Raw genomic sequence first — 24,077 nt, 5'->3', positions numbered from 1 at the left:
AGATAGTGACCTTTTTATTTTCAATATTATAACGAATATCGTCAGTGACCTTAACCAATGCTGTGACTGTGCTATGCCCGGGGCGGAAACCCGACTGAAGTGGATTAAAAAGGTTATTTTGGTTGAGATGTGAAGTAAGGCGTCGATTAACAAAGTGTTCAATAAGAGAATAGGCAGAATAGAGATAGGACGAAATTCGGAGATAGAAGAAGGGTTGGAGACTTTTGGGAGAGGAATTACACTCGCTATAGTGAGGGGAAAAGTTTTGTGTTACACTCGGGTGCAAATGTATTTTACTTCTCGTGTGTTAAAAAACTCGCAAGTTCAGGATTCTATTCTCGAACCACCCGCTTCGCTCGTGGTTCAACTATAGAATCCTTTCACTTGCTCGTTTTCAATTCCACACTCGGCGTTAAAATACGACTTTGCACCCTTATAACAAATAACTATTTCTTTCTTTCTTTACTGTAAGTTTTCTTTTCTTATAATGAAAAAAAATATTATAGTAAGCGTTTCGTGAGCGTTTGTGCTTTTGGCTACGCACAGTGATCAACTGATCAAATTGAATCAAACTTTCTGGGCGAGCTCGCACCATCGTAAGGCCACGTCTTCGCCTCGGCTAGTCTGTCGCCATGAGTAGGTACTAGGTACCACAAAAATCATCATCCTCCTTGCGTTATCCCGGCATTTGTCACGGCTTATGGGAGCCTGGGGTCCGCTTTGACTAACTAATCCCAAGATTTGGCACTAGTTTTACGAAACCGACTGCCATCTGACCTTCCAACTCAAAGGGTAACTAGGTCTTCTTGGAATTAGTCCGGTTTCTCGTCACGATGTTTTCCTTCACCGAAAAGCGACTGGAGCACATATCAATGACATTTCACACATAAGTTTCGAAAAAATCATTGGTGCGAGCCGGGGTTCGAACCAAAAAAAAATGTGTTAAAATGGTTAAATAAGTATAATCAGCGTCGCAAACCTCACCGAGGTGTGGTAAAATGTTTTCCGGCGGAATATATAAAAGTACTTACTAGTTTCACGTACCTACTTACATTTTGTGAGGTAGCGTAATAAACAGGCACTTTATTACATTTCACGTATCTTCAATTCGCTGACAGCTGTCATCTCCATGCTATATAAGCTTCACCATAGATTAAAATGCGACCGCCGAAGAACGCGCATACACTACACCACACATAGATGGCGCCACAAAAAATGCCTAGTTGCCATCGATTATTTGTAGATTGGCGTTGTGTCACTTTCGAGCCATAAATGTATGTCAAAAGTGACACAACGCCATCTACAAGTATAATCGAAAGCTACAAGACATTTTTTTGTGGCGCCATCTATGTGTGGTATAGTGTATGCGCGTTTTTCTTCTTCTTTAGTCGTTCCCTCAATGCTGAGGATCGTGACATCCTGTTATTCTGTTGACGACGACGGGGTGTTATAAGTTTGACGTGTCTGTCTGTTTGTCTGTCTGTCTGTGTGTGTGTGTGTGTGTGTCTGTCTGTTTGTGACATCCTAGCTCCCGAACGGATGAACCGATTTAGATTTAGTTTTTTTTTGTCTGAAAGCTGAGTTGGTCGGGAGTGTTTTTAACCCCCGACGCAAAAACGAAGGGGTGTTATAAGTTTGACGTGTCTGTCTGTCTGTCTGTCCGTCTGTCTGTCTGTCTGTCTGTCTGTCTGTCTGTCTGTCTGTCTGTCTGTCTGTGTGTCTGTCTGTCTATCTGTCTGTCTGTCTGTCTGTCTGTCTGTCTGTCTGTCTGTCTGTGTGTGTGTCTGTCTGTGGCATCCTAGCTCCCGAACGGATGAACCGATTTAGATTTAGTTTTTTTTTTGTCTGAAAGCTGAGTTGGTCGGGAGTGTTTTTAGCCATGTTTCATGAAAATCGATCTACTATCTCGCGGTCGGCGGTTGTTTCAAAATTTTAATTTTGTGGTTAGGTTATAATGTACGGGATGGTATGATCTTCTTATGTTTAAGAGGGCTTTCGTGTTAAAAATAGTGAAATCGCAACCGAGCGCTCGATCATACCGTGTGTGGTATCAAATTAAAGGGCTTTGCGAGTAGTTTATAAATATATATCACATTATAGGACTTTTTTTACTTGGTCTAACAAAATATGAGAAAATGTCCAAAAGTGGTAATAATTGTACCGGTGAAGGCTCGTTTTCAAAAAATTGGCAAAAATCAATAATAGCAATTTATAATCACTAAGGCATAGCAGCAATTAAAGTAAACGTTGCAGATTAATTTAGTACAAAACTTACTTCGATGTGATGTAGATTTTCAAAGAAATTGTCACTTAATTTTAGGTAATTTCTGAAAAAAATTGAATTCGCCTTAGGCTAGTTTACTCTTTTTCAAAAACTTAAAATAAAAATCTAGTCTGAAATGATTGTGGTACAGGATAAACGAATTATAAATTTACCCGTTTTAATATTCAAAATTGTCCAAATTTTACAAATAAGATCGACTGATTCAGCTCTATACGTACGTTTTTCTAAACGTGCATTAGAGAAAAATTCATAATTAATTTAATGAGTTAGTTTTCAAAAATCCAGTCTTATAAAAATCAAGATAATAAGATGCTCTACCTGGAACTTGAATTAAATAAATCTATTGGATAACGGAAAGTGTAGTATTTCACCGACTAAAACTATCGATTTTACATTCTTTTGACGTTTTTTTTTGAAAGCAGCCTTAATCTATGGCTTCACATATTGTATTGATTATGACAGCCTCACCCGTCGAAAAACTAACTCGTACTTACTACCAGATAGAAGTTCTCAAAGCCAGTACAAAGGATTCGACAGAACGGACCGTACGTCGGCCTATCTCAAAAAATCAATCACTGGACATTGACAAGTGGCTCGACCTTATCTGTCAAGTTTAGGTTCGATGCCCGATGAGCTGGTCCTCTAGCCAAGACAACTGTACAAACCCCAGAACGGCAAACGGTACAAACTGTCAGTTTTGTGACGATAATTATTAATCATGAAATTTCAATAAAAATATTGTTTTTGTGTTAATTACATCAACTTTAAGCCATAATCTACATTCAGAATGTGAAAAAAGTAAATTTTTATACAGATTTAATGCTAAATTTGTCGTCACAAAACTGACAGCGAGTTAATTTTTGTTAACAACTTTTGGTAACTGGGGGGGGACCCAAATTCTGAAAATACCCAGTGGCGCGACAGAGCCAGACTGCGTTCCGTTCGCGTAGCGTTAACGATTGTCACCTCGGCTTCGGCTGATCCCTTAATCGCCACAAAAAGTCGTATGACTCATATCGGAGCGTGTGTTTAAGCCTTTACGGCTTAAGTGTGTGTGTTTTCAAGGTGTTTGACCCTTGGCTCCTGTTTAACAGGTAAATACGTTAAATCCTTAGTGAAAAACTGGTTCTGTCTTGTACAGAAGTAACATAACATAACAATAACAGTAGTACATTTTTTACTTGTATGATGTGTCAAGTCTATATTCGTTCTAATAGATTTGTACTAGGTACTTACACTATTTATTATACCTAATTGCTGGTATTTTAACCTATTCTCATAACAACCGATTAACAGATAACCTAACTATAGTGATTGCTAAATCACTAATTAATTAACACCCTAAGAACTACACTGGCTCGGCAATGCCCTCGCATTCCACATGTATCCTTCACTTCACTTATCTCCATAGTCCAGCCCGCGGCCATGATACCATAGATAGTGACAGACCGTGAACAGATACTTTCCACGGCTTTGCCGCCAAATACAAAAGCACACGAGACAGTGACAAGTATGCTATTTAAGCTTAGCATACACTACACTAACCACAAAATTAAAATTAAAAAAAAACCCCGGACATAGTGGACCGATTTTCATGAAACATGGGTAAGAAGGACACCCTGCACAAGAAAGGTTCGTTTAAAGGTATTTAATGTAACTTACGAGTGCTAAAATAGCACGATAAGTCATAATAAAGTCTTCATAACAAAGGCACACATGCAAAACTTATTTTACCCTTTTTAACTCATATGTTTCCTTTGAGCCACGTTTTGTGTTTTTTTGCCGCGCGGGAGCGGTTCTCCGAATGCAAATATATCGGAATGAGTTCGTGGAGGTCGCCTGCAATATATGGAGGAATTCCGATTGGGTTGCAGATTAAACGATGGTACCAATACTAAGAACCACAGTATAAAAAAAAGTTTACTATCGTCCAGTATGGCCACTCCCGCTCCCCGCTGAAAGTGCCGCCCATCCCCTCTCTGTTACCTCACAGTTACCGCCTGTCAAAAACGCGAACAGTCGACCTGTCATATTTCACTCATACAGGCATTGTCCTCGTTCACCTACTTACACGAGCTTAGACTGTGTGCTAGGAACGCGCCTCTTATATATTTGATCGCCAGTGTCCGAGGTGTGCTAAAAACTATTCTCCCTGAGCTGTTCCTCTTTTTGGCAGATCTGCAGGGTTAGCACATGATTGCCGCGAGAGTATGTCGCCGCGAGATAAACTACCCGTCCTTATGACATTAATACAGATAGAAGAAGACGTGTGATCTATCTCGCGGCGACATACTTCCCGCGGCAATCATGTGCTAGGCCTACTGTATTGATGTTTATAACTATGTGACTTTGGATTTCTTTCAACCCCATTTTGCCAAAAGTGGCACTGAAACATTCATGTGCTCTGCCTACCCCATTTATGGGATACAGGAGTGATTATACTTCTATGTATTTACCTATGTATGTATGTAACTAGATACTACGTACGTTTAACTTCAATACTACTTCGAGAGAATAACTTAGGTGGGTAGGTAGTAGGTACCATGTGTATGAAGTTTCTCGATTAATAAATGATGAGCATAGACGGAGCTAGCAGTTGTGAAGATTGTTTGGAAGTTTTAGATTAAATACTTATCGCGCTAAATATTAAGAACGCTAATTACTTAAATATGTTTTGGGTTTATTTTCTAAGAGACGATTCACTCTCCACGCAAATGTAAAAGTACTCTTTTGATATAATATATTGTAGTCTGAGGTGTGACTTGGCTTGGCGAGTGGTCATATACGAATTATTATATTTGATGGCTAGTTTCTGCCAGCAAGCCAAATTTTGGAATAATAAAATAAGCCATAATATAATTTGTATATGAAAACTAGCCAAGTCAGACCTCAGACTTTCTTGGTAAAGTTATTGGAGCGAGTAAAACTAATATTGAAACATCAAAATCAATCCCAATTAGAAACTATCCAGACTTATTGAGTAAATATAATTGGTTACGTATAACTGATAAAGGGTCACCCAATGTCACAAGCGAAAACTCGTTGACACGTGTGTGCCATGATTCTTTTATAATGAGGAGGCAAACTCAAAGGTTATGACAGATGGCGCCACCTTAATAGTCAATTGCACTTGCATTGCACAGATAAAGAATTTCATACGTGAGAGCGAGAAGATGATATGTTTTTTCTCTCTCTCTCACATATGAATGACAGTGACATGCCTAGACACTTGCACAGGCGCCGCCTGGCAGGATAAAATGTCAGTGTGCCTCCTCATTATTACACTTATATAACCAGTCAAAAACATTTGAAGTGTGGCAACATTGCCTTACCTTAAAACACGGGTAGTTGGCAAAATAACATCATACTACTGGCAACACGGCGATATGGTTGCAATTATACTTGTGTTTCGTCCTCGATATTAGTAATTTAGAATTATAGAACACATTGTAGTTACGCGGAAGTGTAGCCACTCATCACTTGTTTAAGGGAAAAATTGCCGGTGCTGGCAATCCCCCTCTTTTTTTTTTTTTTTTTAACGGTTTCGCCGGCTTGCCCTGGTCAACCCTCTTCATTCGCATTTTAGTGCTCAACCACTCCACTTGTTAAGTTCGTGATTTCGACATGCCGAAGCGAAAGAACGAGGAAGAACTTGAGTTGCTAAGAAAACGCTTGAAGCAACTCAAAAAAGATATCAAACATGTACGTCGTAATAAACGATCTTCCTCGTCCTCTTCGAGCTCCACGTGTTCACAGTGCTCCTCATCGGATTCATCGTCGTCGGAGGCCGCGCCATTGAATCCGGATTACCAAAATGGTTAGTACTCATAACTACCCACTTATTTTTAAAAAAAGTGATTGGCATTTCTATCCAATATAATGCAATCAGAGTAGTCTATAGGACTATTTCGCCGCATTATAATGGTGTTGACTAAAAAGTAATTGCATTCAGGGTAGTCTATAGGGCTATTCCGCTGCATAAAATAAAAACCTTTGTAATCAGATCAGTCTAGGGGACTGTTTCGCTACAAGGTTTAAGCTATTTTGTTGCTCAATGATAATGCATTCAGGAGGTCTATAGGACTATTCCGCCGCATTTTAAAGATGCATGTACTCAGATCAGTCTGTGGGACTGCTTCGCCACATGCTTTGCTACTTTTAAGTGTGCAAAATAATGCAACGATTTTGTTACTTGATTAGTCATGGGTCGACTGTCATGTTTCCAGACCGACCTGATCCGGCTTACGACGACCCGCCGCCGCCGCAACCACCGCAGCTTGAGGACCGCAGAGAAGTTGAACCGATTGCCGACGAGCACCCTCAAGCAAACGCTGGCCCATCACACGCAATCGCTGGTCCATCACATGCAATTGCTGGTCCATCACATGCAATGCCTGCGTGTACAAATCTGCCACCTACCAATATTAATGTGGATCCCATTGAAATTGAGGATGATGATATCTGCCAGGCAGAGATATTAGAGATATTGGGAACCGATCCATCACTGAGTCAAGAATATGGTGACGATATTAATAAAGAAGTGGCTCGCAGATTTGAACACATAGCCACGTCTGGTTTGGAGAAACAAGCAAGACAGGAGCTGTTAGAAAAATATTTAGTACCCGCAAACTGCGTTAAGATCGCCGCCCCACAGCTGAACGCGGAGATCAAAGCAGCGTCTACGGAAGCTGTCATAAAAAGAGATAAAGCTATTGAGCTTAGACAAAAACAGATCGCCGCAGCGATTACAGGTGTAGGACGTATACTAACATCTCAACTAAAGTCTAAGGATAATAACGTTGCTAAAGACCTAATGGACGTGGCACGCTTACTGTGTGATATACAATTCTGCGAATCAACAACACGCAGGAATTTTACGTTATATCCGCTAAAAAAGGATTTCAGAGATCAATTAGCAAACACAAAGATAGACAAATATCTATTTGGTGAAGATTTGCCAGAAACATTAAAAACAGCTAAAGCTGTATCAAAATCTAGTACAGATATTAAGGTGGACCAACAAAAATCAAAGCAGCAAACAACGCCTAAGTTTCCGAAGAATTTAAACTGGAAGACGGGACCCTCAGCTCGCAATCAGCCGAAGGGTCCGACACAGAAACAATATCAGTCTGCAGCATCGAGCAGCCGGCGCTACGGCCACGGGAACTCATCGCACAGGTCGTCGCATCGGGCCAAGCACAGTCGCCGGCGCTAGATCCGGTACGTTATGCTGGCAGACTTGCTGATTTTCATAAGCAGTGGTCACTGATCACAAGTGATCAAACGATATTATCCTGGATCAACGGATACAAAATTATTTTTAACCAACCGGTGTATCAGACCAATAGTCCAGCTGTTACAAGTGGCTCATATTCTGAAAGGAGTAAATTTTCAGAATCCATCAATAATCTTTTGTCCATAGGAGCAATTTCAGAATGTGAGCCTACCTCAGACCAATTCATATCCAGGGTGTTTTTAATCCCCAAACCTAATGGAAGCATGAGGTTTATTCTTAACCTAAAAGAGTTAAATAACTTCATCCAAACTGATCATTCTAAACTTGAAGATTTACGTACGGCCTTAAAGTTAGTTTCTAAAGGCTGTTTCATGTCCACACTAGATTTAAAGGATGCATATTTTTTAATTAAAATTTACCCTGACTCGAGGAAGTACCTAAGATTCATTTTGGATTCAAAATTATATCAATTTAATGTACTCCCGTTTGGGCTCTGCACAGCGCCTTACATATTTACAAAATTGATGAAACCTGTAATAAAATTGTTATGTTCATGCGGTTTCGTATCATCGATTTATCTTGACGACCTTTACCTGATTGGTGAATCATATAGGGAATGTATAAATAATTTACAAACGACAGAATCACTGTTGAAATCCCTGGGCTTCATTATAAATGAACAAAAGAGTAATCGTATTCCAGCTACGTCCTGTAAATACCTGGGTTATATAATAGATTCCCAAAAATGGCAAGTCAGTTTGCCAGTCGAAAAGAGAAATCGAATAAGATATGAATTAGAATCTTTGAAGCTCCTAAAGCATTGTAAAATAAGAAGATTTGCGCAATTGATTGGTCTATTAATATCTGCTTGTCCAGCCGTGGAATACGGTTGGCTATACACGAAACAAATGGAACGTGTTAAATTCTTAAATTTAAGAGGCCATGATAATTTTGATAGGACCATGGCTATACCTGATTCTCTTCATTCAGATTTCGATTGGTGGATTAAGGCTCTTCGCTATTCAAATCACCGTATCAGAGATGACATATTTTCAATCGAAATCTTTTCTGACGCTTCTACGACGGGGTGGGGCGCAGCGTGTGGTGAACAAACGGCGAGTGGCCTATGGTCCCGAGAGGAAAAAGCCTTACATATTAATCAGCTGGAACTGCTAGCTGCTTTTTTCGCCCTGAAAATATTTGCCAAAGATTGCTACAGATGCCAAATACTTTTACGAGTCGACAACACTACAGCTATATCTTATATAAACCGTATGGGGGGTATCCAGTACCCCCATCTCACAAAAGTGACTAAGGATTTATGGCAGTGGTGTGAGGCTCGTAAAATTATGGTGGTTGCGTCTTACATAAAATCATCTGATAACACTATTGCAGACCAAGAATCTAGACGTTCTCACCCAGATGTAGAATGGGAGCTTTCCTCTTCGGGTTACCAATTGCTGATTAAAGAATTTGGTCATCCTAATATTGATCTTTTTGCAAGTCGCATTAATAAAAAATGCGACATGTACGTTTCGTGGAATAGAGACCCAGATGCGTATGCATACGACGCGTTTACCATAGAATGGGACGATTTCTTCTTTTACGCATTTCCACCAGTGTCTGTAATATTAAAAGCTTTAAGAAAAATCATTTCCGAAAAGGCTGAGGGTATCATGGTAGTCCCCGATTGGCCTACACAACCATGGTACCCTTTGTTTAAGCGCCTTTTAGTATCAAAATTATTGAGAATAGATTCTAAATTCGCAATAATATCTGATTCCAGCAACCGGAACATCCAGTCGAGCGTTACCCTGGTTGCCGGAGTTTTGTCAGCACGTCGCTCCTGCGGCGGTGCGTCCCGCAGTCTGCGGTGAATATACTGCTAGCATCATTATCGGACAACTCGATTAAGCAATACGATGTGTGGTTTAAACGTTGGTTTGATTTTTGTCTGAGGAAGAAAATTAATGTATACGGTCCTTCAGTACCAATGATTATAGAATTTCTAACAGAAATATTTAACTCAGGAGGAAAATACGGCACAATCAACAGCCATAGATCCGCTCTCTCGTTAATATTAGGACAAGTGACCGATGATGATCGTATAAAACGGTTCTGTAAGGGCGTTTTTAGGCTTAGACCGCCTCTGCCTCGATATAACGTAACATGGGACCCGGCTAAGGTTCTTAATTATTTAGGGTCATTTTACCCAAATGAAAATTTACCGTTCAATCAGCTATCAATGAAATGTATAACTTTACTCGCCCTTGTTACAGCGCACAGAGTACAGACGCTGTCAAAAATTACTATTAGTAATATAGTACATCTTCCTGATCAAATCATAATTAAAATATCTGAAATTATAAAAACATCTAGAGTTGGTGTCAACCAGCCAACTCTTTACTTACCTTATTTTGAAGAGCGGCCTCAAGTATGTCCTGCTCGAACGTTGATCGCATATATTGATAAAACTAAGGATTTACGTAAATCTGATTTGCTTTTCATAGGGCTTAATAAGCCACACAATTGCGTTAAATCTCCAACACTCAGTCGTTGGATAAAAACAACTCTGAAAAATAGTGGAATTGACATCTCCATCTTTTCTTCGCATAGTACAAGACATGCTTCTACATCTTTTGCTTACAAAGCGGGCGTAAGTTTGGACGCTATTAGAAAAACTGCAGGATGGAGTGGCAATTCCACTACCTTTGCTAAGTTCTATAACAGAACTATTGTAGACATTAACAATGATAATAACGCACTTGCTAGATCATTATGTTTGTCGTGATTGATAATCATGTATGTGTAAGGAACACAATCAAAATATGTTATGTTATAAGTACAAATGTAATTGTGATGTACTTAATAAATCAGTATTATTGAAATTAAGATTATCATTTCTGATATTTCCTGCATACTCTCAACATCTACAATGTGTTCTATAATTCTAAATTACTAATATCGAGGACGAAACACAAGTATAATTAATGATTAAACGAACTTACCTGTAAGTGAAGTTCGATCATAATTATACGAAGGGTTTCGTCCGAAGATATTAGTAATGCAGTCCCGCCCACCCAGGTCCCCAGGAAATATCAAAATGTTTAGCTCTAAACTAAATGAAGAGGGTTGACCAGGGCAAGCCGGCGAAACCGTTTAAAAAAAAAAAAAAGAGGGGGATTGCCAGCACCGGCAATTTTTCCCTTAAACAAGTGATGAGTGGTTACACTTCCGCGTAACTACAATGTGTTCTATAATTCTAAATTACTAATATCTTCGGACGAAACCCTTCGTATAATTATGATCGAACTTCACTTACAGGTAAGTTCGTTTAATCATTAATTGGTGGGGACACAACACAGAGGAGCTAGACAGGCTCGTTAGTTGGGTCGAGAAGGGTGGGGGGAGAGCATTAAATAATATATCTGTGAGAACACATCATAAGATTAGTTCGTATATTGTATGTGAGCATTTTCGGAATTTATTTTTTATTATTTTTATTTAATAAAACATCTTACATAGGAACTTAAATGTAAATACAATGTCCCCCAAAACTGTTTACACAGTTTGACTGTGGGATCTGGGTGAGTCTAAAGGTACATAATTATAATTAGTTGTCATGGTAATGAATACAGAATAAGTATATTGCCAAAGATGGTTAGGTAGTTCACAAATAAATGAGGCATCTAAATTTTGTCTAGGTAGTGTTTGAACAAAGCCCTCTTAAATCTATTTTTGTTTTTCTCTGTTCTAATAGCCACAGGTAAAGAGTTGAGTAAATAAGGTAAGCGTTTTTTAATGAGCCTATCCCCATAGTAATTGCTTACTCTGGGGACAGCATATTTACCTGCAGCTACAGATCTGGTGTTATATTGTTGGCTCATTTCAGATAAGTTACTCTCTTGATTGCCATGCTGATTAACTAATAATAGATACTTGTGTTTAAGAGTGGCTGGAAGAATTTTACATAATTTAAATAACTTATAATAATCATTTTTATATTTATTCTTAATTTTACTGCTCACTAATAATTTGGGACCCCTTATTAGCGTATATTAAGTTGTTAACAAAAATTTACTCGCTGTCAGTTTTGTGACGACAATTAAGCATAAAATCTGTCTAAAAATGTACTTTTTTCCATTCTGAATGTACATTATCGCTTAAAGTTTATGTCGTTAACACAAAAACAATGTTTTTATAGAAATTGCATGCTTAATTATCGTCACAAAACTGACAGAGAGTTAATTTTTGTTAACAACTTACGCTAATTGGGGGTTCCCAAATTATGAAAATGCCCATGTTCATAGAATTTTCGTTAGGTACGTAAGTTATAATAATCACGGCGCAGAAACCAGTTAAGTACCTAAAATAAAATATGTCCCGAATTAGACACGGGCTCCGATTTCTCATTTATAAAGGTTGAGTATTTGTCTGAAATTATTAAAATTCTATATTTCTCCTCGCGATACCACGAATTGATTCCCTTCGAAATTATTAAATTCTATATTTATACGCTGTCATCAGGGTAGGATTAAGTGATTTCCTTCGTGAATTATCAACAAAATGAGTTTTTTTTTTAAGGAAGAAGGGGTCAAAGTAAGGGGGAAGAAGGTAAGAAGGGGGGGAGGGTTAAGGAGGAAGAAGGTTTTTATTTTGACAGTTCTGAAATAACAGGCTGATCAGCTAATGTACTACTTACTACTTTGTGCACTTGGGGATAAAAGCACCATATTGTAAAATAAGTATTTTTGATTTTACTCTGTATATAATCGACAACCTTTTTGCCTAAAAACACATTATTTATAACAATATCTTCATTGATTGTATCAAAAAGACAATTTATATTAATTCTGCTTGTAATATCGGGAGAAATTACAACCCCTCTCTGATTACGAAGATCGGAAGATAATCTAATCTACTTAAGACCAGATTAAAATTTACGGTAATTCGATGAAAACTTTCGGATATTGCGGATGACATTAAACCTCTTAATTATGAGTTATTTCAAGGATTGTGTAATTTAATTTTAGTTAAAATAATACAGCTATTGTCTCATATTACTTCGTTTCCTGTGTTGTAATAATTACCTTTAAAAAAAATACCCTCCAGGATATCAGCAGGCGTAGCACACTAGTGGCATATAAAAACCTTATAAATAGAGTGAAAAGGACGTGCTGACTTGGTATGCTTTATCACGCGACTGAGCTTACTTGCCAGATGGTGCTCTTTGCCAGCCACAGACCAACCCCTATAGACATCCATTACAAGACTACTCGCGGTCGCCAGCCTTCCTAGTATTTGCACTGATATAAGCGCGGGCGCTCGCCGTGCCCGATCAGTAGCGACCAAGTAACAGGGAAAGCAGCGCGTGTTTTTCGCAGTAAAAAAATTGAAAAAGGGTATTTTGATGTCTTAAAGATGTCCACCTGTAATGTGAAATGGTGTGGAAAGGTAACAAGAAACTCAAATTTAAAAACAGACGTCATTACATTCCACATAAAAGTCATATTTATAATTTATTCAGAGCCGGCATAGGTCAACTTACATTGGCCACTTACGCGTCAGTAGAGGTCCCTTTCATCTGGCGCGACTGCCCGCCGTCCTTGAAACGGCCAATCACAGCGCGCTTAACACATTCCCCGCCCGCTCCTCGCACCCCTGGCACTGGTGACTCGTATCGCGAACAAAATATACAAGATTGCTACTCTATAGGAGGTTCTCTGTGTTGCCAGCACTAGTGCGCAAAGTGGTACATTTCTATTTAGACCGAATCTTCAAAGGGCCATCTGAGCTGAAAAAGTCGTAAAAAACTCCATTCGATCGTGTTTCAATTTTGTCGCCACTCGTTTCAAACTTCCCCTTTTCTGCACTTGTATTGTAAAATCCTGACCTTACTCAACAGGGTCCGTAATACCGTAATACGGACTCCGTATAATCTTAGTCTATGCTCAAACTAACCAGACCAAACTAATTCCATAAAACTAATATCCCAAGTTTGATAAGCCTTGGCTAATTTAATTACTAACCGAAGCAACACGTCACAATTAGGCGAAACTTTGTTAATACTTTACTATATCGCTTTTATACATAATTACACGCCTATATTTCTAAAAGGGGTAGACAGAGCAAACTGCTCAAGTTTTCGACTATTTGTTCCCCCAAAAATTTTAACCAATCGGAATGAAATTTGAGATAATTTTTAGATTTAGGTACTTTGACATTTAGAGACTTTAAGTACATAGGTGCAGTCAACCAATCGGAACCTAGGCCACTGTAGAACTATGTCATAGTGGCGTTATAAATCAGATTGTAAGAAATCTCTTACTGCTTGTCATTTTGACATGGTTTTAGAGTGGCCCAGGGTTCCAATTGGTATAGTTTTAGGGATGGAGTGATATAGGCTACTTTTTGTCTCTTTCTAACGCGAGCGCAGCCTCAGGCAAAAGCTAGTATTATAGAGGTATAATTTAAATATTAAACTTCCAATAATTAATTTGTGAGAACATTTCGTCCCCCGAATTAATTTTTACGCAAATCTGCTAAAATATTTCAATATCGTTAATTCTAATTTCTCCAAGTTGCGAAGTTGTGAAACCCTGGCATGTAACAAGCAAGTCTAACGAGCAAAATCATTGCCTAATGAGGTGTAATGCGAATACAGAGTTTTACAGTAACTTCAAGTTTGAGCTATGTGTCAAAGAGAGTCATCAAGAATTGAAAAAGTCATAAAATATCGGTGTTTTTTTTCTGCAGCTGAAATCTTAAAAGTTTTTTTTTATGAACATACAACATAACATACTTACAATCACGCCTGTATCCCATAAAGGGGTAGGCAGAGTACATGAAACTACTAAAGCTTCAGTGCCACTCTTGGCAAGTAAGGGGTTGAAAGAAAATGAAACTGTGTGATTTTTTATGAAATAGTTATCAAACGAGCAGGCGAGCCGCCTGATGGAAGCACTCATCGCCGCCCATGGACATAAGCAACATCAGGGGAGCTACTTTTGCGTTGCCGACCTCTGAGAACCCTAAATACCTGCTTCTTGAAGAACCCCATATCATATCGCAAGGGAAACACCACAGAAGGTCATTTTACAACTTGCAAGTTCTGCCGGCGTATCATGCTTCCAATTTTATCACTTATCCACGTGGATAAAGCATCCGTCACGCTTTAGCAAGTATGTCAGTGTGAGAGTGACAGATGTCTTATCCACGTGGATAAGTGATAAAATTGGCAGCATGATACTCCGGCTGGGTAAAACTCTAAAAACGAGCGAGAGACCCGCTTGTTCTTGGTTTGCCACGTGTCAAGAAAGTGAGGATGAACTTTGTTTCTTTGGCGGGAGGTGCGGTGATAAAAGCGCGACGGTGGCACCAAGTTTCTTAGTATGGAGGATACTATTTATATGTACCTATCAACCTATCAGCAGCGGCCGGTTTTAGGCAAGCCGATTCCCATCGGCTTGCCTAAAACTGATTACTAGTAAAGTACCTAATGTTAAGGTAGGTTTCTTTTAGCTTTGGCCTAGCCTAGCAGAAATTTTCACCAGCCGCCACTGGTACCTAGGTATATGTCTATTAAGGTGAAATCACATCATCGAGCCGCATTCTTTTTTTGAGATCGCTCGTTAGTATGAGGGCGTTTTCACATTATCCGATCCGATATCGGATGTCGGAAGGATTTCAATAGAAAAAATCCAAGATGGCGCCTGTAATGTACCTACGGGATATCGGTCCGACATCCGATATCGGATAATGTGAAAACGCACTGAAGACGCTTACGCATCGGAAAGCTGAAAGCATGTTTATAACGAGCAATTTCCTATACACAATATGAGACTCGACGGTGAATATGCTGAGAAATGTGACTTCACCCTAAGATAACTTAAATACCTATTTTTAATGTACAAAAAATATTACAGTGTTTGCATAAGTTTTCTTCACATATAAACGTCACTTTGGTTTTGACACTGAATCCATATTGTTTGTAGAATATTCGACGTATTCTGACATTATCTTAACGTTCGCATCGGGGCGTACCTATATAATTGTTTCGTGTGTAAAGGCATGGCTTGGGACGCAGCTTACACGGTTTTTCCTCTAAGCCTCTTATTCTGTCATTCCAAACGCTTACAAAACAGTTCTGAGCGAGCTTTGTTCGTTCGTCCGCATGAAAATACTTCACACGAACGAATGAAATGCAATCTATCTCTCTCTTGCGTATTGGCGCGACAGAGACAGACTGAAATTCTGTGGCGTTTCGCGTCGCAGAAATGCTACTCGGCTTCGGGGCCAGTGCAGAACACTAATTGAAATTGCAGCTTTAGGTGACGTGACAACAGAAGTTTTACTACGAGGTAAACACTGACTTTTTCGATAGCGTGTGCCGGTGTGTGTAAGTTACTAAGTCATAGGCTATTATAGCCGTTATAGCCGTTTGACTTATATACAAAATAAATATCTAGGTTGTATAAACCATAATTTTTGAGCTCGGTAAGCTATCAGAATATGTATCAGAACAGAATTAACTGATTGCCCGGCTTAGCCTCCTCTTCTGATATATTAGGATGTAATATGCAATTAGGTACAGAAGATATTAGCCTCAAGTCCTTTTATCAATCCCCGACAAAGACCTTGAGTGTTACAACACTATGTTTTATGTTTTTTGTAACATTTTTTATCAAGTAAAGCTAGTAGGCACTTACCAGATATAGATATACATATAAGTATGTAACTAAATTATACACCTACCTACTTACATTATAAGTTGTTTGAGTTGTTGAAAAAATAACCTAACCACAAAATTAAAATTTTGATAAAACCCCCGACTGCGACATAGTAGACCGATTTTCATGAAGCATAGCTAAGAACACTCCCGACTAACTCAGCTTTCAGACAAAAAAAAAACTAAATCTAAATCGGTTCATCCGTTCGGGAGCTACGATGCCACAGATAGACACACACACAGACAGACAGACAAACAGACAAACAGACAGTCAGACAGACAGACAGACAGACACGTCAAACTTATAACACCCCGTCGTTTTTGCGTCGGGGGTTAAAAATGAGATACAATTATACACCTTACAGGTTTTACCTATTAAACATAATAATTAATATATTACATATTAAGTAAATATAGATAGGCGAGGAAGCAAACATGTACCTAAATCATACTTTAGATTATAGGATCGGTTACGGAGTGGTAAGTTATGCGTGATGTAAATATAACAATTTTTTTAGTAATTTTTAACGAATAATCATTATCTTAATTAAGAGTGAATTTAATTTTATTCGCCACTTCATACGCAATAACAACATTTCTATTTATTAAAAATTGTGCCGAAATTTCATATGGTTCAGCTCCACCGGCGGCTAAAAGCGCAGCCTAGGCTTTACTGAAATAAAATGGTTCCCCCTTGATGAAACTTCGTGAAACTAAACACAAATATTGCCTTTCAGTCAATTTACATACAGTGCTTTCAGCGTAGACCAAACTGAACCAAAGTTTTAACGTAAACCTAAACTGTGAAAGGTTTTTACAAAACCGTAGTAAGTACCCCTAGTGCGTTTTCACATTATTCGGTCGGATATCATATGGCACAAAACGATGGACAGAACAAGTGAAATCATTCAGTTTCAGTGCCACTCTGCCACTGTTGGCAAACAAGGGGTTGCAAGAAAACGACATAAGTATGTGACACTTGCTTTTGCTCGCGGCTTCGCTCGCGTTAGAAAGAAACAAAAAGTAGCCTATGTCATTCTCCATCCCTTCAACTACCTCCACCTAAAAAATCACGTCAATTCGTCGCTCCGTTTTGCCGTGAAAGACGGACAAACAAACAGACACACACACTTTCGCATTAGTATGGATTAAATATACACATACATACAATCACGCCTGTATCCCATAAAGGGGTAGGCAGAGCACACGAAACTACCAAAGCTTCAGTGCCACTCCTGGCAAATAAGGGGTTGAAAGAAAACGAAACTGTGACATTGCAGTGACAGGTTGCCAGCCTCTCGCCTACGCCACAATTTAACCCATATCCCATAGTCGCCTTCTACGACACCCACGGGAAGAAAGGGGATGGTGAAATTCTTAACCCGTCACCACACAGGGCTTAAATATATTATAGTAGTTAAATTAAAACTTAAAATATAATTATTGTCTTAGATGGGATTTGACCAGTGGACCGCTAGCCCAGTGTTCTGCCATCTAAGCCACCAATGCGCTATGAGAATACGACGGGAAAGTACAGTTTGCAACAGAGAAAACGACCTAGTACTACTAAGTATCTAATAATACTTGAGAGTACTAATTAAGTATGATCTAATAGAAGCGCTGGTGGCCTAGCGGTAAGCGGTAGTTTTCTAATGGGGTGGCAACGCGCATGTGACACTGTTTGAGTTGCAGGCGTCCATAGGTTACGGTGACCGCTTTACATCAGGCGGACCGTAAGCTTGATTGCCACCGACGTAGTATAAAAAAAAAAGAGCGTGCGACTTTCGATCCGGAGGTTGAACCCAATGAGTTATTCGGAACTTAAGTATGTGCGAAATGTCATTTGATATTTGCCAGTCGCCTTTCGGTGAAGGAAAACCTCGTAAGGAAACCGGACTAATTCCAATAAGGCCTAGTTACCCTTCGGGTTGGAAGGTCAAATGGCAGTCGCTTTCGTAAAACCAGTGCCTACGCAAAATCTTGGAATTAGTTGTCAGAGCGGACCCCTGGCTCCCATGAGCTGTGGCAAATGCCGGGATAATGCAAGGAGGGTGATTAAGTATGATCTAATCTAATACTAGTTAGCAGATGATCCAACGTAACCCAACCCACACTAGTTACGAACCTGCGACCTACATCACCAAAATCGCAATTTAATTACACAGAGTGCCTGTCGGCCCAGCTGAGATGCCAATCGTTGACGCTAGACGCCGTCTAGTCTGTCTCTGTCGCGCTAATACGGAAGATCTATAGAGATTAGAGATAGCTATATATTTGACGACCGGTCTGACCTAGCGCGTAGTGACCCTGCGTGCTAAGCCGCGGTCCCGGGTTCTAATGATGAACACAGACTATATTTGTTCCTGAGTCATGGATGTTTTCTATGCATATAATTATGCAGAAATCGCGAAGCGTCTGGTTGAGGTAACTGGTGACCGAAGAGCTGGCGACTTCCTCGCACAATGTATCAGCATTGCGATACAGCGAGGAAATGTCGCCAGTATCCTTGGTACAATGCCTCAAGGGCCTATTTTAGACATTAGCTAGCTTTTAATTTTAGTCTTAGTTTCTTATATAATTATGTAAATATGTTCATGTAAATAAAGATACTTCAGTATGTATTTATCTATATAAGTATATCATCGCCTAGCACCCATAGTAAAAGCTTTGCTTAGTTTGGGGCTAGGTTGATATATGTAAGCTATCCCCCAAAATTAAACTAACCTAACTACAAAATTAAAATTTTGAAAAAAACTCCAGACATAGTAGACCGATTTTCATGAAACATGGCTAAGAACACTCCCGACTAACTCAGCTTTCAGACAAAAAAACTAAATCTAAATCGGTTCATCCGTTTGGGAGCTACGATGCCACAGACAGACACACACACACAGACAGACAGACACGTCAAACTTATAACACCCCGTCGTTTTTGCGTCGGGGGTTAAAAAAGCTAACTACGATAATGATATTTTCAGTACAGATGGTGTTTTTTTTACGCACTAGTGCGAGAAGTGGTTCATTATAAGTCAAGTCGAAACTTCGGAGGCTCATCTGGGTGGCTAGCCGAATGGCACAATCGCTCACGAAACGCTCACGAAACGAAGCGCTAGTAGATATCTATCTCTATCGCGCTTGCGTATTGGCGCGACAGAGCCAGCGGCGTATCGCTTTCGTTTGGCGTCGGAGAAATGCCATTCGGCTACGGGGCCTGTACTGAAAAACGTCGTACGATACACGTGCGAAAAGGAAATTCGTAACTCGTGTCCCCTCTCCCTTCGGTCGTGTCTTAAATTATCGCTACTCGTTTCGAACTTTCTTTTTTTCGCACTAGTATCGTAATGTATATACTATATCGTGAGCGTTTGTGCATGTGACTTACCCTGGGAATTATTGATGAAAATAACAACAGCTGCGTAAGTGCCGCTGTATTTTCAACCTCAATACTTGGGAGTAAGGTATAAGAGTTAACATAATATACATACATACATACAATCACGCCTGTATCCCGTAAAGGGGTAGGCAGAGCACAAACTACTAAAGCTTCAGTGCCACTCTTGGCAAAATAAGGGGTTGAAAAAAACGAAACTGTGGCATTGCAGTGACAGGTAATAACATAATATGTCTACAAGAAAATGTATGAAAGAAAATGTTTCGCCGTTATGTCATTAGGGAATATGGATGACTTTGCCGTGATGGTAATTGTGTTTCGATAGACATCTAAGGTTATATTATTTATTACGTATATATGTTATTATGTACTTTATTTACGTATAAGTTACGTTGTTCTAACATATGAAATTTGTGTAGGTAATGTAGGTATCGTCAGGGGCGGCTCACTCCGCGATTCTATCGCCGTGCTACAAATACATGCCGGTGGCCGCGAGTTCGCGGCCAAATCAGGGGTGGCAGGCGTTCTCACGGAACGCACGTTCGCACTTTCTATTGTTATTTTACGTCGCGAGGTTTTTTTTAAAGGTTCATATGCAATGTCCGCGTATGGAATGGCTAACAATGCTAAGTTAAATAGACATCATGAATAAAATAAAAATATGTACCATAGGACATTCTTACACAGATTTACTTAATGATTAAGTCCCACGGAAAAGTTCAATAAGGCTCGTGATGTTGGAAGTTAAACCAAATACTATATATATATATATATATATATATATATATATATATATATATATATATAGGGCATTTATTTGTGTGATGAGCACAGATATTTGTTCCTGAGTCATGGATGTTTTCTATGTATATAAGTATTTATATGTACATATTATATATATCGTTGTCTGAGTACCCACAACACAAGCCTTCTTGAGCTTACCGTGGGCCTCAGTCAATCTGTGTAAGAATGTCCTATAATATTTATTTATTTATTTATTTATTTATATACCTAGAAAGTACCCAAGACTTAAATATAATAGTATAAAATTTTATCTGAGTAATTAATTCGTTTTAATCCGTAGGCAACCCTATCATCCGACGCTGCGCACTTGCGGCTGGTTTCTTTGTAAAAAATTTGTAGGCATTTAAAAAGGCGGCATTTCTTGAACATCAAAGCAGTGGACCTTCTGTACTTGTACTATTATATATTCTGTGGTATCGTATGCAAAAGAGATCCCTCTTAATACGATACAGGAGGGGTCAATTCTCCATACAAACGCTCACGAAGTCACGACTATTTCCTCCCTGGTTTTTGAACATAGAGCACTGATTTTTTCAACACAGATTATTATCATTTTTATCTGTGTCGGACCGTTTTGATTTTTTTTGATATTCTTATTTTTAAAGACGCTAGCTAGAGCCCATCAAAATTTTCTAAAAACGGCCTTATTGATTATGGCGCAAAAAGGTGTGGTATTCAAAATTGGTAACAGTTAGCCAAAAAAACTAAACGGTCCGACGCAGATAATTTTATTGTTACTTATTCAGATTCTCAAATTTCGTTACGATTGATTAAGTTTTGAAGGAGGAAATAGTCGAGAGCGGAACCTCGATTTTAAAGACTTTTTCGCAATATCTTTTAATTGAGTTATTCTGAATAAACAACTTTTTTAACACGCTTTTATTAGGTCGTCGTGTATGTAACTATGTATGTAATGGAATCTAAGGAAGCTAATTTAACCATCTTCCAGGAGTCGTAGCGTAATGAAAATTGGCAGCTATATGTAGTTCCGATGACAATACAATAATATGGTGCTGTTGAGCTGATCTGATGATGGAGTCGGAAGATATGAACTGGAACTACATGATGGAACATCGTATCATAGCCGTTTTTGGGTTTCTTAGAAAAGTCTTGTAATGTACTTTGACTACAATTAGGTTTCAAGGTCTGATGATGAAGCCGAAAGATATGAACTGGAACTACATGATGGAACATCGTATCATAGCTGTTTTTGGGCTTCTTAGAAAAGTCTTGTAATGAACTTCGACTACGATTAGGTTTCAATGTCTGATGATGGAGCCGGAAGATATGAACTGGAACTACATGATGGAACATCGTATCATAGCTGTTTTTGGGCTTCTTAGAAAAGTCTTGTAATGAATTTTGACTACGATTAGGTTTCAAGGTCTGATGATGGAGCCGGAGGATATGAACTGGAACTACATGATGGAACATCGTATCATAGCTGTTTTTGGGCTTCTTAGAAAAGTCTTGTAATGAACTTTGACTACGATTAGGTTTCAAGGTCTGATGATGGTGCCGGAAGATAAGAAGAGAAAAGGGGGGGGGGGGCTCGAGGGGGGAAGCATGAAAGAAAGATCAACGTAGTATTTAAAATAAGTTGGGTTAGCGTTTTCTTGTGACCTTTCAGAGCAAACAAAAGGGGGCTCGGGGGGCGAAGCCGCCCGCATAAAAGAAAGATCAACGTTGTATTTAAGATAAGTTGGGTTAGCGTTTTCTTGTGACCTTTAAGAGCAAACAAAGGGGGGCTCGGGGGGCGAAGCCCCCCTCATAAAAGAAAGATCAACGTTGTATTTAAAATAAGTTGGGTTAGCGTTTTCTTGTGACCTTTAAGAGCAAACAAAGGGGGGCTCGGGGGGCGAAGCCCCCGCATGAAAGAAAGATCAACGTTGTATTTAAAATAAGTTGGTTTAGGGTTTTCTTGTGACCCTTAAGAGCAAACAAAGGGGGGCTCGGGGGGCGAAGCCCCCCGCATGAAAGAAAGATCAACGTTGTATTTAAAATAAGTTGGTTTAGAGTTTTCTTGTGACTCTTAAGAGTAACGAAAAGGGGGGCTCGGGGGCGAAGCCCCCCGCATAAAAGAAAGATCAACGTAGTATTTAAAATAAGTTGTGTTAGGGTTTTCTTGTGACCCTTAAGAGTAACGAAAAGGGGGGCTCGAGGGCGAAGCCCCCCCGCATAAAAGAAAGATCAACGTAGTATTTAAAATAAGTTGGGTTAGCGTTTTCTTGTGACCTTTAAGAGCAAACAAAGGGGGCTCGGGGGCGAAGCCCCCGCATGAAAGAAAAATCAACGTAGTATTTAAGATAAGTTGGGTTAGCGTTTTCTTGTGACCTTTAAGAGCAAACAAAGGGGGGCTCGGGGGGCGAAGCCCCCGCATAAAAGAAAGATAAACGTTGTATTTAAAATAAGTTGGGTTAGGGTTTTCTTGGTACCCTTAAGAGCAACGAAAAGGGGGGCTCGGGGGGCGAAGCCCCCCGCATAAAAGAAAGATTAACGTAGTGTTTAAAATAAGTTGGGTTAGCGTTTTCTTGTGACCTTTAAGAGCAAACAAAGGGGGGCTCGGGGGGCGAAGCCCCCCGCATAAAAGAAAGATCAACGTAGTATTTAAAATAAGTTGGGTTAGGGTTTTCTTGTGACCCTTAAGAGTAACGAAAAGGGGGGCTCGGGGGGCGAAGCCCCCGCATAAAAGAAAGATCAACGTAGTATTTAAAATAAGTTGGGTTAGCGTTTTCTTGTGACCTTTAAGAGCAAACAAAGGGGGGCTCGGGGGCGAAGCCCCCGCATGAAAGAAAGATCAACGTAGTATTTAAGATAAGTTGGGTTAGCGTTTTCTTGTGACCTTTAAGAGCAAACAAAGGGGGGCTCGGGGGGCGAAGCCCCCGCATAAAAGAAAAATAAACGTTGTATTTAAAATAAGTTGGGTTAGGGTTTTCTTGGTACCCTTAAGAGTAACGAAAAGGGGGGCTCGGGGGGCGAAGCCCCCCGCATAAAAGAAAGATTAACGTAGTGTTTAAAATAAGTTGGGTTAGCGTTTTCTTGTGACCTTTAAGAGCAAACAAAGGGGGCTCGGGGGCGAAGCCCCCGCATAAAAGAAAAATAAACGTTGTATTTAAAATAAGTTGGGTTAGGGTTTTCTTGGTACCCTTAAGAGTAACGAAAAGGGGGGCTCGGGGGGCGAAGCCCCCCGCATAAAAGAAAGATTAACGTAGTGTTTAAAATAAGTTGGGTTAACGTTTTCTTGTGACCTTTAAGAGCAAACAAAGGGGGGCTCGGGGGGCGAAGCCCCCCGCATAAAAGAAAGATCAACGTTGTATTTAAAATAAGTTCGGTAATGGTTTTCCTGTGACCCTTAAGAGCAAATAAAGGGGGGCTCGGCAAAAAAGAAATACTTAAATTTTGTTTGAATTAGTTGAAATGTGACAATATTTTCTAATCGAGTCAAACAAAATCCCACTAGCTGAGAGCTTCAAAACAATGTATGGCGAAAGTATGTCTCTCTAATGTCTTCAAAAAGTCCGCGATGGCACATGTCTATATTGTCTATCTTTTACGTATAACTTACTAGGTATTAACATTTTTATGTTAATACCGTAATAAGAAGGTAGCCGCTAGTTATTATTAAGTAGCAATT

The 24,077-nt window shown here is 39.5% G+C and overlaps 2 protein-coding genes across 2 annotated transcripts in view; one reads left to right on the top strand and one right to left on the bottom strand.

The window, feature by feature from the left end:
* LOC125236363 (somatomedin-B and thrombospondin type-1 domain-containing protein) overlaps nt 1–24,077 on the bottom strand; it is a 127,476-nt gene that overhangs the window by 77,137 nt on the left and 26,262 nt on the right. The window lies entirely within an intron of this gene.
* Nucleotides 6,597–9,438, top strand: LOC125236362. The gene is made up of 2 exons (XM_048143142.1): nt 6,597–7,504; nt 9,307–9,438. Exon 1 carries the CDS (start codon nt 6,675–6,677, stop codon nt 7,497–7,499), a length of 825 nt encoding a protein of 274 aa, XP_047999099.1. The 5' UTR covers nt 6,597–6,674; the 3' UTR covers nt 7,500–7,504; nt 9,307–9,438.

The sequence above is a fragment of the Leguminivora glycinivorella genome, chromosome 19 (genome assembly GCF_023078275.1).
Source record: "Leguminivora glycinivorella isolate SPB_JAAS2020 chromosome 19, LegGlyc_1.1, whole genome shotgun sequence".
Lineage (NCBI taxonomy): Eukaryota > Metazoa > Arthropoda > Insecta > Lepidoptera > Tortricidae > Leguminivora > Leguminivora glycinivorella.
This window is presented reverse-complemented; position numbering and strand designations above follow the sequence as displayed.

What these genes read in the sequence shown, in the direction of transcription:
- LOC125236362 (XM_048143142.1), top strand. Translation starts at nt 6,675, where the DNA reads ATGCCTGCGTGTACAAATCTGCCACCTACCAATATTAATGTGGATCCC.